This window comes from Mobula hypostoma (genome assembly GCF_963921235.1).
Source record: "Mobula hypostoma chromosome 5 unlocalized genomic scaffold, sMobHyp1.1 SUPER_5_unloc_2, whole genome shotgun sequence".
Classification (NCBI taxonomy): domain Eukaryota; kingdom Metazoa; phylum Chordata; class Chondrichthyes; order Myliobatiformes; family Myliobatidae; genus Mobula; species Mobula hypostoma.
This window is the reverse complement of record NW_026948114.1, coordinates 297,645-312,978: the sequence shown is the minus strand read 5'-3', so window position 1 is coordinate 312,978 and position 15,334 is coordinate 297,645. Positions and strand designations below refer to the sequence as shown.

The window sequence follows — 15,334 nt, the reverse complement described above, 5'->3', positions numbered from 1 at the left end:
ACCATTCAATATGATCATGGCTGATGGCATAGAGCACTACAGTACAGAAACATACCCCTTGGGCCCATATAGTCTACACCAAACTAGATTAAACCTTATTGATGTATGCTGGCCTTGAAGATTTCCCGTGCCAGTTCCCTGTGTTTCTCAATTCCCTAATTTTATTTTCAAATAAAGATTCACCATCATATGAAAAATATTTTTCTTCTCGGTCTAGAATCCTCTTTATGCGACATGCAGACCTGATCCGAGATATCTCAGTCTCGTGGCCCAGAAACCAGTCTGTCAGTCCAATACGTCTCAGTAGGGGACGCATCAAGTACAGGCGAAATTACATCTCATTCCAGAAAACTTTATGGCGTAGGCCCAGAAAGGCCCTTCTCCTTTCATACAGCAAAGCTGTCACTACAGAAACCACCCTGGATGTTGCCCGGACTTGGGGGCCTCAGATACAAGGAGAGATTGTGAAGTCTGGGACTTAATTCCCTGAAACATGGGAGATTGAGGGGTGACCTGACAGAGGGATACAAGATCCTGACAGACATACTCAGGATGAAAACATATGGTTTTTTTCTAAAGATGCTAAAAACAAGAGGGCACTAGTTTAAGAAATTTAAAAGGACAGCAGACACAGCTTCCTCACACAGAGTGGTGCACATTTGGAACGAGCTGCCAGAAATAGTGGTTTAGGCAACATTTAAAAGCCATCTCGATAAGTGTGGTTCAGAGGGTCAGGGACAAACGCGGGCAGATGGGACTAGTTCACCGGGCAAAACTGTCTGTGTGAATGGTTTGGGCTGAAAGGCCTCCTTCCCTCTTGTGAGTTCACCACGTGATGGCCACCTACTAGTGTGAGTTCGCCGACACTCTTTGGGGAAAGTGCTTCTGTTCACTGCAGCCTTCCTGATCACTGTGCTGTTGGGAATACGAGTCCATTTACCTTCCCTCGTCCGCAACCCCTGCCCTCTCCCAGCCTCTGCAGCTCCCAGGGGCTTCTTTACATCAGGGGTAGACGGTGCTGCAGAGCAGTGGTGTGCACTTTGTAGGCTTGCAGACCTATTATTCTGTTATTCAGGGAGGAAGATTGAAATAATCGACGCAGGTGCAGAGAGTGAGCGAGTGTTCAGCGTCTGTGTCTGTGTGTGGGAGTCTAGCTCACTACTCCCAAGGGAAAGTCCTTGTGTTTCAGTGATCTCTCTCTCCCTCAATCCTGTCAGCAGATGGCGCTGGAGCAAGGTTATAATTATTAGACAGTAGGCCAAAAGATATAGGAGCCAAATTAGGCCATTCAGCCCATCGAGTCTGCTCCGTCATTCCACCATGGCTGATCCTTGATCTCACACAACCAGGGGCGGCGCTAAGGTGGTGCTAGCTGCTGCTATAGCCCCAGTAGAAATTACAATAGCACCACCAAGAAATTAACTGAAATTTCACATGCAAATTGCAGTTGCTTTGCTTTCTCTGTATAGTTTTGAATACAGCTTGTTTCTCCAGTTGATCTAGTGAAACAGCACCCCCAATTACCATAGCACCCACGCAGGAATAAAGTTATAAACTCTGTCAGATCTACTCTACACTTCTGCTTATTCGTTCGTTGTCAATGTCTTGCCGGTGCTGTCCTCAGATCAGTTAAGCTGATCTAAGAATACTTAAGGTGGTAATGTCACTCACGCGAGAGATTGATAATATATATCCAGGCACAGATGCATGGTCTCACGAGACTAACAGATGCCCCCCCCCCCACACACACACACACACACACATTGTGCTTTTACAAGCTAACATGGGCCTGGCACGTGCATTATTTTGGCCGGCGTGAAAAATGGATCGATTTTTAGTGAGAAAACGACCTCATCCAGAGGAATCAGTGGTGTCTCAGCCTGAGCCTGTCGTAATTGAAAGTGACATGCAGAAAGAAGTAACTGGGGATGAGGACGACAGCAGTTCATCGAAGGAATGTGAGGATGAAGTAGAGGAACAAGAAATGGAGTGGGATTCTGGAGTGGATGAAGCTGCTCTCAGTGCGAGTGGGAATACTGTTAGCAATGTCAGCCAGCATTGAAAAAGTACCCTTCACTGCTCGCAACAGTTTGCCAATCAGTTTGACTGGCTGGAATAATCAATCACAAAAGATGTTACGTTCCGCTCGCATGCAGGCATTTCGTGTGTGGAGGACATGGGTTCCATTCTGGGTCTACCTTCACTGCCACAGGTTACCGCAACTGGCGGAAAGCTACAACAGCTTTCGAAACCCACCATGTAAGTGCAGCTCATAAGTTTGCTATGGAGGCATGGGCCGAATTCAGATTGAGAAAACAAGACGATTCAAGATTGGGAAATATGCTTAACAAAGGACATGCAAAGATTGTCCAAGAAAATTGTGAGTATATGAGAGCAGTGGTTGAGTCTCTATGCTATACTGCGTGCCAAGGCATTGCCCAGCGAGGACACCGGGAGAATGATGGATCTGGTAACAGGGGAAACTTTGTTGAATGTCTCAGTGTAATTGGACAGTTTGATAAGACTGTAGATAAAAAAAGAGGACAACCCTGGAAATGCAAAAAACACCCATCACGATATCCAAAATGAAATTATGGGTATTATGGCAGATATGGTCAGACGTCAAATAAGTGCAGAAATCAAGGAGGCTGGATATTTTGCCATCATGGTGGATGAAAGTAAAGATTTGAGTAAAAAGGAGCAAAAATCAGTGGTGGTGCGGTATTTGAATAACAAAACAGTGCTTGAAGAATTCTTGCACTTCACTACAGCAGAAGGGTTGGACGCAGAGTCGCTTCTTAAAAGCATTGAACAGACACTCGCCCAGTGTGTTATTGATAAGAACGTGTGTATAGGTCAGTGTTATGACGGGGCAGCAGTGATGTCCGGGTGCAATAACGGGGTACAAGAGAGGTTCAGGAAAGAGGTCCCGCAGGCATGGTATATACACTGCCATGCTCACAGACTTAACCTTGTTTTAGTGGATGTTGTGAGCAATGTATAAAAAGCGGGCGGGTGAGTTTTTTGAAACTGTGCAGCTGCGTTACAACTTCTTTTCAAACTCTGTTGCCCACTATCTTTTCATGAAGAAACAGAGAGAACTGGAATCAACTGCACAGCCTGTGGAGTTGAAGAAATTGTCAGATACATGCTGGGCATGGCAGTATACAGCTTTGTGGGCTATAAGGAAATCACTCCCTGCCATTCTAGCTACACTACAGGCTATTATGGGTCAACCAAATGCACAGAGGAAAACGGAGGCCAGAGCTGTAAATGGACTGATTGACGAGCAGTTTGCTTTACTTCTCACTCTATTTGAGGATTTATTCTGAGTCATCAAGTTCATGTGGGACCAGCTACAATCTCCCAGTTTGGACCTTTCATCCGCTGTGGACTTGGCTCAGTCTGTTATCCATACACTCTCAGCAAAACGGGGAGAGGAATCACGGGGTGAAATTCAGACAAGAGCTAGGGACCTGTGCGACAAGGCCGGTATACAGAGCAGAACACATGAAAGGAGACAGGCCCAGCCACCCCGCCGTCTACATGATTTTGTTGTTGAGGCCCAAACTGAACACACACCTGTCACATCCTCTGATGACCTTCGCAACCACTATTTCTATCCTGTTATAGACAGACTTCTGACTGAAATGAAAAGACGGTTCTCATTTGAGACTGGGGGTGTTCTGACTGGAGTCTCAGCATTGAGCCCCAAACACAAGTTCTTCCTAGACAAGAATTGTCTTTGGCCAATAGCCCAATACTATGGAGTGACTGAAGTGAACCTGACTGCAGAGCTACATCAGGTTCAGCGTCTGCTGGAAACAAAAGCAAGGACAGACAGTGAATGACACAATGGAATTTCTAGCTCTAATGAGACCCTACTGCGATGCATTTATAGATTTATACAAACTAATCTGCATATCACTGACTCTACCTGTGACATCTACCTCGTGCAAACGGAGTTTCTCTTGCCTCACACACCTCAAAAACTACTTAAGGAATAGAAGCGGCGATGCTCGGAACAGCAATTTGGCCCTGTTGGCCATAAACAGCCGGAGGACCAAAGCACTTGACATCCATAAAATCATTGATACTTTCACCACCAATCACAACAGACGGATTGTGCTTCTCTGAAAACAGCAATGGTGAGTGCAGTTGATTTTTTTTAAAATTTGGACCAAGACTAATGCTAATTATTATTATTATTTTGTGGTGGATACCCCATGGTCCTTATGTTTCCTGCAAATCCTAAAATATTACATTTACTGCTATTAAACCTACTGGTTTTGCTTAGACTTCCAAGCGGTGATTCTGTTGATTTTTGTTTTAAATTCAGTAGCCGAATTATTTGAGGTATTGCATGGTCAGAGTACGATTTGTCCAACTCCTGGTAAAGCCTTGCATCTGTTGTTTGCCTTATTTGACTTTAATAACGGTGTATCTTTTGGCATTGTCTGTCTATGTAATGCGAATAGCAGTGGACATTGTGGGTTAGTGTGTTTTTCAGTTGAAAAGCACGCATTTGATGCTGATAGCGGGATTGGTGCGTGGTTCATGTTGTGCGCTGTGGGTCGGATGCTCTGTTGGTTTATTTGTTTATGCTATGTGTAGCCCGGGTTGTTTCCGATGCTGTTGACACTGTAACAGTTCACTTCTATATTATATCTATCAATTGCTGTTGTTTGTGAATCAACAGAGGCATTTATGGTAGGCACATAATGCTTGAAACTGACTTTTGAATGCCATGCGTCTGACCTTACAAATACATATTACCATACAGTACATCCCTCAGCACCATCACTGAATAATTCAGCCCCACTGTAGCACCAGCAAGAAAAAATCTCTGGCGTCGCCACTGCACGCAACTCCATACACCTGCCTTCTCATCATATCCTTTGATGCGCTGACCGATAGGAACTAATCAACATGGATTGTAGATTATCTGGAGATAATGAGCACTGAGCTGAACTGTACCGATATGTCTTTTGATTTTGTTTTATATTCTGTGTTTTTGCTCGTTTTTTTGTTGCTGTTTGTGTGATTTTATATTTTGCGTGTGGGGGGGGGGGTGATATTTGATGTTTTTTCTTTGAAAGGGTTCCACGGTTTTCTTTCTTTCGTGACTGTCTGTGGGAAAGCGAATCTCAGGGCTGTATACTGCATACATATTTTGATAATAAATGTATTTTCACTCCTTCTCTGGGTAGCCAGCCATTTCAATTCTACTTCCCATAGCCTCCTCTACTGCCTCAACCTGATGGCATGAACATCGATTTCTAGGTAATTGCCCTCCATTCCTGTTTCCCTCCCTCACTTTACCTGCCTATCACCTCTCTCTAATACTACTCCTTCCCTTTGTTCCATGGCCTTCTATCCTCTCCTATCAGACCCCCCCCCTCCAGTCCTTTATCCGATCATGCACTACCTCCCAGCCCTTTACTTCCCCCTCTCCCAGTTTCAACTATCACCTACCACCTTGTAATTCTTCCTCCCCTCCACCCACCTTCTTACTCTGACTTGTCATCTTTCTTTCAGTCCTGATGAAGGGTCTCGGTCCAAATGAATCTCAGGGCTATATATGGTGCCACGTACACACTTTGATACCAAATTTACTTTGAGCTTTGGGGAGGGAGGAGGAAGCCCACGTTACTACAGGGAGTGATGGGCTTGTACTGCCCTCAATTCAGCACCATGGTCCAGATGTCTGGACACTCAGTGGGGGGGGGGGGGAGGTTCGCGATCTCGTTGGCTGCTGCGAGGTGTGGGTGAAGTGGTCATTCACGGAACGGGATGGTTGGGCACTCGAGGCGGCTCCCCCTTGTCCGACATACATCCATGCCCGGCTTTGTCTGGACAAATTGCACATGGTGTCCGGTGGCTCACCAGAGTTTCCCGACAGCGAGCTAAGTCCTTTGGCTTCACTTGCCTCAGCACTGAACCGGCTCCATGTCTGTGGGTTCAAGCTGCAGTTCATGGTCTATGTATTACTGGTTCACCTTTATGCTGGTTGTGCGAATGTTCTTTTTCGCATATTCCATGTTTGTCAGTCTTTGATGTGGATGGTTTTTCGTAGTTCCTTTTGTGTTTCTTTATTTTGAAACTATCTGCAAGAAGGTGAATCTCAAGACTGCATATGGTATACTTTGGACAGGGAGGATTCACTTTAACTGCTTGATTACGTTTTCCAGATTGTAAATTGATCTAACTTTTAAAAGATGAGATGTGGAGTACAGCTCCATCTGCAGGCTATCGCAGGTACTGCTGTTGCCTCACAGTTTTAGATACATCCAACACACTGTCTGGGTGGAGTTTTCACGAGTGTGACTGCGTGGGGATTACCCTGGGTGCTCCGATCTGAAGTTCGCCTAAAATATTGGTGTGAGTTACCCATTGTGACAAAGGCTGCAGGGAAAGGATGGGCATAATCTTGACCCCTCCAACCACTGTTTCAGTGACAGTCGTGATGTCCTCAATAAGTGAAGCAAACACAAGTTCTCTACTGAAGTTTAATTTAGGAAATATTTCAACAATTACATCAGTACAGTCATGGGCAGAGTCAGTGACACACCCAGTTATGGTCCTGTACATGAACAATCTGAAAGCCCATGACTAGTTACAGACAGGATGGGGGAATTCCCACAGCAAGCGTGCACCCAACATAGGCAGAGGGGGATTCCAACTGCTGGGTCTGCAGGAGGAACTGGCCACACCTCCCAATCCCACCATCCCACATGTCCGTGCATCAATGCATCCGCGACGCGAGTCTCCACCCCTTTCAGCCCAACACCCAAGTGCAGGGTGGCTCACCGCTACATGTCAGTGCAATCAAACAATATTTACATCTGCAGGCTTTACCACATACCCTGGCCCAGAGAAGCATTTCCCCACTCCTGTCCTCGGAACCCCTCGTGTTCCAAGACGGGATCATACCAGCCGCCCAGGCCCCAGACAGAGCTCCTGCACAGGATCCCCAGTCTCCGTCCCAAATCCCAGCCTTACACCCCAGTCTCTTTTCCCAGATCCACATTCACTCTTTTCTTGCTTCTGCTCCCCCCTTTCTCTTTCTCTCCTGCCCGCGTCCCCTATCTCTTTCTCTCAGACCACTCCCTCTCTCATTCACTCCTGCCCCTTTTCCTCTCTCTTTCTCTCTGACTCCCCCGTCTCTCTCCCAGCCCCATGATTGAGTAAGGGTTAAATCGAGGGGGTTGCTGGGTGGAACGGCTCAAGGGACTGATTCAGGCACTACAACCCAATAAATAAATAAATAAATAAATAGATACAACCATCACCCACTGGGGATCAGAATATGTGTGAATGGGGTGGGGAGAGACACTGCCCCACCGTCCCATCCACAAACCAATCCAGGCAGGAGTGGAGTCAGTCTGATTAGCCATCATTAGTTGGGGAGAGGAGAACTCCAGGAATATCCCGGACCCCACCGCCACCCTCCAGCCAAGCGAGAGACCCCAATCCTGATCACATCCTGGGGTTTGGGATTTAGGGGATCAGGCACTAGGGTCCAGTCTGGACGCCCCCAACTCACCTCCCTCATCCTCCACCCTGGAACCAGCTCACCGCCCCCAACCTTAGCCAAGCACAGAACATGGACAAATTCCAAGGGACCGGGAGCGGCGAGGAAGCTCCCGTTGTGCTGCCATGAGGGAGCCTCCCCCAGACTGCCGTGAGTGATTCCCCATGAGCCACCATGAGGGAGCTCCTCCTGGGCTGCCGTAAGGAAGCCTCTCCCCAGACTGCCATGAGGGAGCTTCCCAAGACTGCCATGAGGGAGCTTCCCACCTGCAGCAGCACTGGAGACCCTAGAGAAAGGTGATTGACAATGTGAAGGGGGGAATACGGGGGGGGGTGAATTATTGATGGAAGGCATAGATATCGCGGTGACCGCTCCCTCAGACACACAGAGTAGCTCTCTCGGTCTGAGCACCACCACACCAGTTATGTCGTCAACCCAGGGATGGGCACAGCCTCGAGCTCCTGCGACTGCCTCAGCTCCCTCATCCTGCAAACCAACAGACCAAACTGTGAGGATCAGATTGAGAATGTGTGTTGAAATAAAATTCCCTTCTTTTGTCCCATCACAACAATGCCGGGGTCAGACACAGAGTGAAGCTCTCTCTACTGTCCCATCACACACTCCCGGGGTCAGTCAGAGTGAATCTCCCTCCACGCCGTCCCATCACACACTCCCGGGGTCAGACACAGAGTGAAGCTCCCTCCACACCGTCTGATCACACATTCCCAGGGTCAGATACTGTGCGAAGCTCCCTCCTCACCGTCCCATCACACACTCCCGGGGTCAGAAACAGAGTGAAGCTCCCTCCACACCATCCCATCACACACTCCCGGGGTCAGACACAGAGTGAAGCTCCCTCCACACCGTCCCATCGCATACTTCCGGGGTCAGACACTGTGCGAAGTTCCCTCCACACCATCCCGTCACACACTCCCGGGGTCAGAAACAGAGTGAAACTCCCTCCACACTGTCCCATCACACACTCCTGGGGTCAGACACTGTGCGAAGTTCCCTCCACACGGTCCCATCACACACTCCCGGGGTCAGAAACAGAGTGAAACTCCCTCCACACCATCCCATCACACACTCCCGGGGTCAGAAACAGAGTGAAGCTCCCTCCACACTGTCCCATCACACACTCCCGGGGTCAGATACTGTGCGAAGCTCCCTCCTCACCGTCCCATCACACACTCCCGGGGTCAGAAACAGAGTGAAGCTCCCTCCACACCATCCCATCACACACTCCCGGGGTCAGACACAGAGTGAAGCTCCCTCCACACCGTCCCATCGCATACTTCCGGGGTCAGACACTGTGCGAAGTTCCCTCCACACCGTCCCGTCACACATTCCCGGGGTCAGAAACAGAGTGAAACTCCCTCCACACTGTCCCATCACACACTCCCGGGGTCAGACACCGTGCGAAGTTCCCTCCACACGGTCCCATCACACACTCCCGGGGTCAGAAACAGAGTGAAACTCCCTCCACACCATCCCATCACACACTCCCGGGGTCAGAAACAGAGTGAAGCTCCCTCCACACTGTCCCATCACACACTCCCGGGGTCAGATACTGTGCGAAGCTCCCTCCTCACTGTCCCATCACACACTCCCGGGGTCAGAAACAGAGTGAAGCTCCCTCCACACCATCCCATCACACACTCCCAGGGTCAGACACAGAGTGAAGCTCCCTCCACACCGTCCCATCGCACACTTCCGGGGTCAGACACTGTGCGAAGCTCCCTCCACACCATCCCATCACACACACCCGGGGTCAGAAACAGAGTGAAGCTCCCTCCACACCGTCCCATCACACACTCCCGGGGTCAGACACTGTGCGAAGCTCCCTCCACACGGTCCCATCACACACTCCTGGCGACAGACACAGAGTGAAACTCCCTCCACACCGTCCCATCACACACTCCCGGGGTCAGACACAGAGTGAAGCTCCCTCCACACCGTCCCATCACACACTCCCGGGGTCAGACAGAGTGAAGCTCCCTCCACACCGTCCTATCACTCACTCCGGGTTGGACATAGAGCAAAGCTCCCTCCACACTATCCCATCACACACTCCCAGGGTCAGACACAGAGAGAGGCTCCCTCTACACTGTTACATCACTCTGACACTGGAACAGTGCTTTGTCATTTTAATACCAATACACCCCAATTCCTCGCCCGGGTCACCTGGAGCAGTTTGGGTGCAGAAGGCTTTCATTCCTATCTCAAATTATACAGGTTAGTGTGCGTGGGGCCATCTGCCAGTGAGGGTCAGAGTGTGTGTGTGTGTGTGAGAGAGAGAGAGAGACTGTCCCCCAGTGAGGATCAGTGTATGTGGGACTGTCCCCCAGTGAGGGTCGATGTGTGTGTGGGACTGTTCCCCAGGGAGGGTCAGAGTGTATGACCCATCTCCCCTCATTACCTGTGCCGGCATCGTCTCAGGAACCTCATGATCTTGCGGGCAGCCTGGTCCTGCTTCTTGGTGAGAAAGGAAGCCCTAGAATGATAAAAGATTCCTCAGTACCGCCTCTCCCAGCTCTCCCAGAGTACCACCCCTCCCACAGCGAGTTGAGGTCGAGGGGGAGGGAATGCGGACCAAAGGGTGGGGAGTTGTAATCCTAGGAGTGGAGGGCTGTGACGAAGTGGGATTGTGCTGCCTGCAGCCTCCCCCTGACCCCCGGCACCCTAACTCACTTCATCTTCTGCTGTAGGGGTCCAGCACCGCGGTGCGCCTGTTTCAGCCGCTCGTACTCCTTGTAGCTGCGGTACGACTGCTGGATGAGCACGGCTGCCCGTCGGCTCTGCTGAAAGCGCTTCTGCTCATAGTAGCTGCGGAACTTGCTCTGGATCAGGATGGCTGCCTGCGTCATCTTTTTGTAGAGCGCATACTGCGGAGGCAGGGGAGAAGCACCATTAGAGCTCAGTTTCGTCCCTCCCCCATTTTGCAGTGAGAGTCGGTAATACTCATGGGGTGCATGGGTTGTGGTCATCGCCTAATGCATGGACCTGAGATCCTGAGATCTCACAGCACAGGAGGACTGCATGCATCTTCACCCCAGGGCTGCTTCCCAGTGTCTCCAGCACTAATAAAGGTCACCCCTCCCCCCCCACCATCCAGCACAAGTCACCCCTCAACCTCTCACAAGGGACACGTCTCTCCAACAGCCAGACACCTGGGCTTGGGGAATATTGGAGCTGGAGGTGGGTGGGAACTGCTCTTCCCAGTACGGTGTCACAGGAAATAATTGACATATGAGGAGTGCTTGATGGCTCTGAGCCTGGAGTTTAAAAGAATGAGAGGGAGATCTTATTGAAACCTATTGAACATCGAAAGGCCTCGATAGAGTGGACATGGAGAGGTTGTTTCCCATAGTGGGGGATCCCAGGACTAGAGGGCACAACCTCAGAAAAAGGGATAGCCATTCAGAATGGAGATGAGGAGTTTCTTTAGCCAGAGGGAGGTGAATCTGTGGATTTCATTGCCACAGACTGCTGTCAGGGCCAAGTCATTGGGTATATTGGAAGTGATGGTTCTTGATTAGTGAGCGCTTACTGGGAGAAAGCAAGAGAATGGAGTTGAGAGGGATATTAAATCAGCCATGATGGAACGGTGGAGCAGGCTCGATGAGTCAAATGGCCTGAATCTTCTTTGTCTTATGAACTAAGTGTTCTCGACTGCTGGGCTGGGGTTCACTGCAGGTTCCTTGAACCATTCACACAGGGGCTGTGACTTTCAGTGCCAACCAGTAAAGGTGAGCCTCACAGGAGATGGCTCTGTATCAGCAAGGTGGGAGGGAACGTGCTTGCCCAACAAGCAGGATCTAAGGATGTAAGCAGAATCTGACCCACACGAGATGTATGACATCCTGATGGGCTGTGGGAACAAGGGACAAATGGAGTCAGAGGATACACAGCAAGGCAGAAGCAGGCATGCGATGTAAATAGCAACTAGACAAAGATAACCTGCCACACAATGGAAACAGGGACTAGACCGAGTTGGTCTGTCACACGGCAAAAACAGTGACTAGACCAAGTTAACCTGTAACTAGTTTTACCTTCAGAGCTATCCATGTTAGCTAGTGAAATGAAGAGAGCAGAGTTAGTGACACCACAGTCCGAAGCAGGTCTACGTACCCACCCCCACCGCCCACCCCCACGACATGGGTCCACCTCCTGACACCAACAGTGGGCTGAAAGTCCAAGGAAAAGATAGGGAGGCGGGCCAGTCACAGGGAAATATCCAAGGAGAGAGTGATACTGTGGAGGGTTACACTTGTGGGAGGGGTGTAACTGATGGAAGATCACACCATGGGAGGGAGGGGCAGTACTGAGGGATGGTCACACTATGAGAGTGTCACACTCGGAGGGGGGGGCTCTAAGGATGTGTTACACTTAGAGCAGCAGTGGTATGTGAGCTTTCTGGAAAAAGTCAAATTATTTTGGGAATAAACCCAAGAACAATGATGAAGGGGTAGGAGAGAGGTGATTCATCTTTGGCAGTGGACTGCAGCAGTTTTCTTCTCGAAGAAAAGCTGTTTTCCCGAGTTTGTTGAGTCCGTGTTCGGGCCGCGGCAGGAACGGTGGCTGGCAGCTTCCCACAGTTTGGTCCTGCAACTTTTGCTGGGAGCTGGGATGGATTTCTCTTACTCCCCCACCTGAAGTACTCTGCCAGGGATGACGGTGTGAAGTGTTTTGCGGTGAACGCCTGGACTTCCGTGCAGTAAGTCCAATGTGAGGAACATCGGAGCGGCCTGGTGGACAATGCTTTACTGTGCAACAAGGTGGTGAGTGCTGACGTTTCACCACACAACTTCCCTGCCTGTCTGGAGGAGACACCTGTCCTGTCTCTCGTTTCTAAACTGCTCTTCGAAAGACTGAGGAAGTGGTGTAACTGAGTTTATATCAGTGAGGTTTTGATTTCAGACTGTGTGGGGCTTTAACATGCTGGGCTGCAGCTCCAAAATGGCGGGACCTAGTTCTTATGCAGGAGGTGTATCTTGGAGCAAACAAACTCCTGTAGAGCCACCACCTTTTAGACTCATTCATTCATTATGAGTCATGTCGAATGACATGGGTGATCATGGAATCATGACCATGATTGTTTTTGGCAAATTTTTCTGCAAAAGGGGTTTGCCATTGCCTGCTTCTGGGCAGTGTTGTTACAAGGTGGGTGACCCCAGCCATTGCCAATGCTCTTCAGAGATTGTCTGCCTGGCATCAGTGGTCACATAACCAGGTCTTGTGATATGCACCAACTGATCACATGACCAGCCATCACCTGCTCCCATGGCTTCACAGGACCCTATCGGGGAGGGGAGGGCTAAGCAGGTGTTGCACCTTACCCAACGATGACCTGAAGGCTAGTAGAGTGAAGGAGTGTCTTACACCTCCTTTGGTAGCAACATATCTCCACCCCGCTATATACTTTATCTATATACTACTAAAACTCTCATGCTCTGTCTGTCTGTTTGTGACCTCCAAATAGCGCAAATGATGCATTACAGCAGCACTTTTTTTTGGCTAAATCGAATTAAAATGCACTAACTTACAGAATGCAGGCAAAGTTCAAAGTTATATACTGGTATAAAATTGCACATTTGCCATTTGCCAAAAATCAACAGGCTGGCTTTGACCCGAGAGCCCATCGGCCTTCATGGAAACCGGGACGTGACAGTCCGACACATGCGCACGGCCAGCCTCAGCAGCGACACCTACCAGAGCAAAAGGGCAGGGCAGCTCTATTTCCTGGGGTGTCATTCTGCTCATCACCATCAACATGTGCAGAATTGGGACAGATCTAACTGCCACCCATCAATAAGAGATAATTAAATCTTATTGTAATGACGTAGTTCGAGACACCCATAAAACCGTTTGCTGCAGTCAAAGGACAGCGGTAGCTATATCACGTCCATTTAGGACAGCGCCAACCACATCATCAAGAATAATCAGCATCATTTGGTGTTACTGCTTCGTATCTTCTATCCAGCATTAGGGTTAAAAAAAATGGTTAGCCTAATTATGCCGCGTGGAAAGGGAAGGGGGACATTATGGTCAAGAGATGACGCCAAATGTCGTCAGGAAGCAGCAAGGAGAGGGAGAGAATGAGAATCAGATGAAGCCAGGGCCGCACAACTCCAGGATCAAAGAGTCAGGACAAAAAAAATGAGAGAAGAAGAGGCAGAGGAGGAGAGAAATGCACGTCTCCAGGATCAGAGACAAACAATAAACAGCAGACGAGATGAAGAGACGGGGGATTCAGGAAAATTTAACGTTCATTCTGGTCACATTAGACTGCACTACCCTTCTTTCAAAAGGTGCCCCAACGGGTCACCCCGTTGTCTAGTCGACCAATAAATCTAAAATATAGAGTGCAATGTGACATCACTTCAACCTTGAGTACTGAGGAGAAGGTAGCTATTATGGCTGCGTCTGTGGATGGAGATGAAGGTGTTCTTGGGATTGGCAAGCTGCACCATTAGTCCGTTCTGTATCGACAGTCCACCAGAGAGCTGAGTAGGGGGTAGAAGTGGATGGAGTCTTTGTGCCGGTAGAGCCAGCGACAGGCCCCATACAGGAAGTGACCCTCTATATTATGGACCTGCACCTCTGCCCCCACTTGCGTTTTTTGGGTGAGGTGAGATTGCCAATCACCTGTATACTGCTCAAGCCACACGGAGGTTGTTTAGGTCATGATTACCCCCCCACTGTAGAGGTGACATGTCTGGGGGGTGCTGAGGGGCATGGAACGGAACACTACCGAATCCACTGGGCTATGGGCCAGTCGCGCTGCCACATCCTCAGGGACATGTACCCCTGCCGAACAGGAGAGGCCTGATTTGTCATCCAGTGGAGTGCTGTGCTTGGAGCGCTTATCCGCCGGGGAGGGAATTGACGCTGGTGAAAGGAGGTTACTTGTGGTGGGGGGGAAGGGGCTCAACTGAGGGGTGGTCTCTCAGAATGTAGCCTTCCGCAGGTTGTAGGCTCTGGGGCCTGATGGGAACAGGAGTACTCCTGGGTCACTGTCCTCTCTGATTAATAGGGATATCGTGACTCCTCCATATGTTACCCCAGGGGTGAGTAACCATGGCGACTCAGCTGAGGAGACGGGCAAGGCCAAAGTGGCATGAGCCACTCTTTCAGACTGAGGAGGCTGATGGCATGCTCAAACTGGAGGCAGGAAACACCATAAACAGCAGTAGCACTGAACAGGCTACGAGTGCCATTGACTATCCGGGGGAGCAGTGTCTCACTCAGCACTGTTCCTGAGGCTGGTATCAGGCCCATGGCTCAATGCAGCTGCCTCCAGTAGTGGGGTGAGGGTGTGGGAAAAGGACAAAGTGCATGAGAATGTTTCCAGTTCTAGGGTGAGCATGTGGGAATGGGACAGTGAGGATGAGGATGTTTCCGGTAGTGGGGCGTGGGTATTTTAATGGGACAGTCAGAATGAGGATGTTTCCGGTAGTGGGATGAGTGTGTGGGAACGGGACAATGAGGATGAGGATGTTTCCGGTAGTGGGATGTGGGTGTGTTAATGGGACAGTCTGGATGAGGATGTTTCCGGGAGTGGGGTGAGGGTGTGGGAACGGGAGAGTGAGGATGAGGACGTTTCCGGTAGTGGGGTGAGTGTGTGGGAACGGGACAGTGAGGATGAGGATGTTTCCGGTAGTGGGGTGAGGGTGTGTTAATGGGACAGTGAGGATGAGGATGTTTCCAGTTCTGGGGTGAGGTTGTGGGAATGGGAGTGAGGATGCGGATATTTCCGGTAATGGGGTGATTGGGTAAGAACAGCACAGTGAAGATGAA

At 49.8% G+C, this 15,334-nt stretch overlaps 1 protein-coding gene across 1 annotated transcript in view; it reads right to left on the bottom strand.

Moving 5' to 3' along the window:
* Positions 1-6,503: 6,503 nt before the first annotated feature.
* Positions 6,504-15,334, bottom strand: part of LOC134341118 (calmodulin-binding transcription activator 2-like) — a 156,629-nt gene continuing 147,798 nt past the window's right edge. The window contains exons 19-21 of the mRNA XM_063038888.1: positions 10,226-10,419; positions 9,954-10,028; positions 6,504-8,020 (exon numbers count right to left, since the gene is read on the bottom strand). Of these exons, the coding sequence (XP_062894958.1) occupies positions 7,957-8,020; positions 9,954-10,028; positions 10,226-10,419 (333 nt within the window). The 3' untranslated portion in view covers positions 6,504-7,956. The remainder of the gene's footprint in view (positions 8,021-9,953; positions 10,029-10,225; positions 10,420-15,334) is intronic.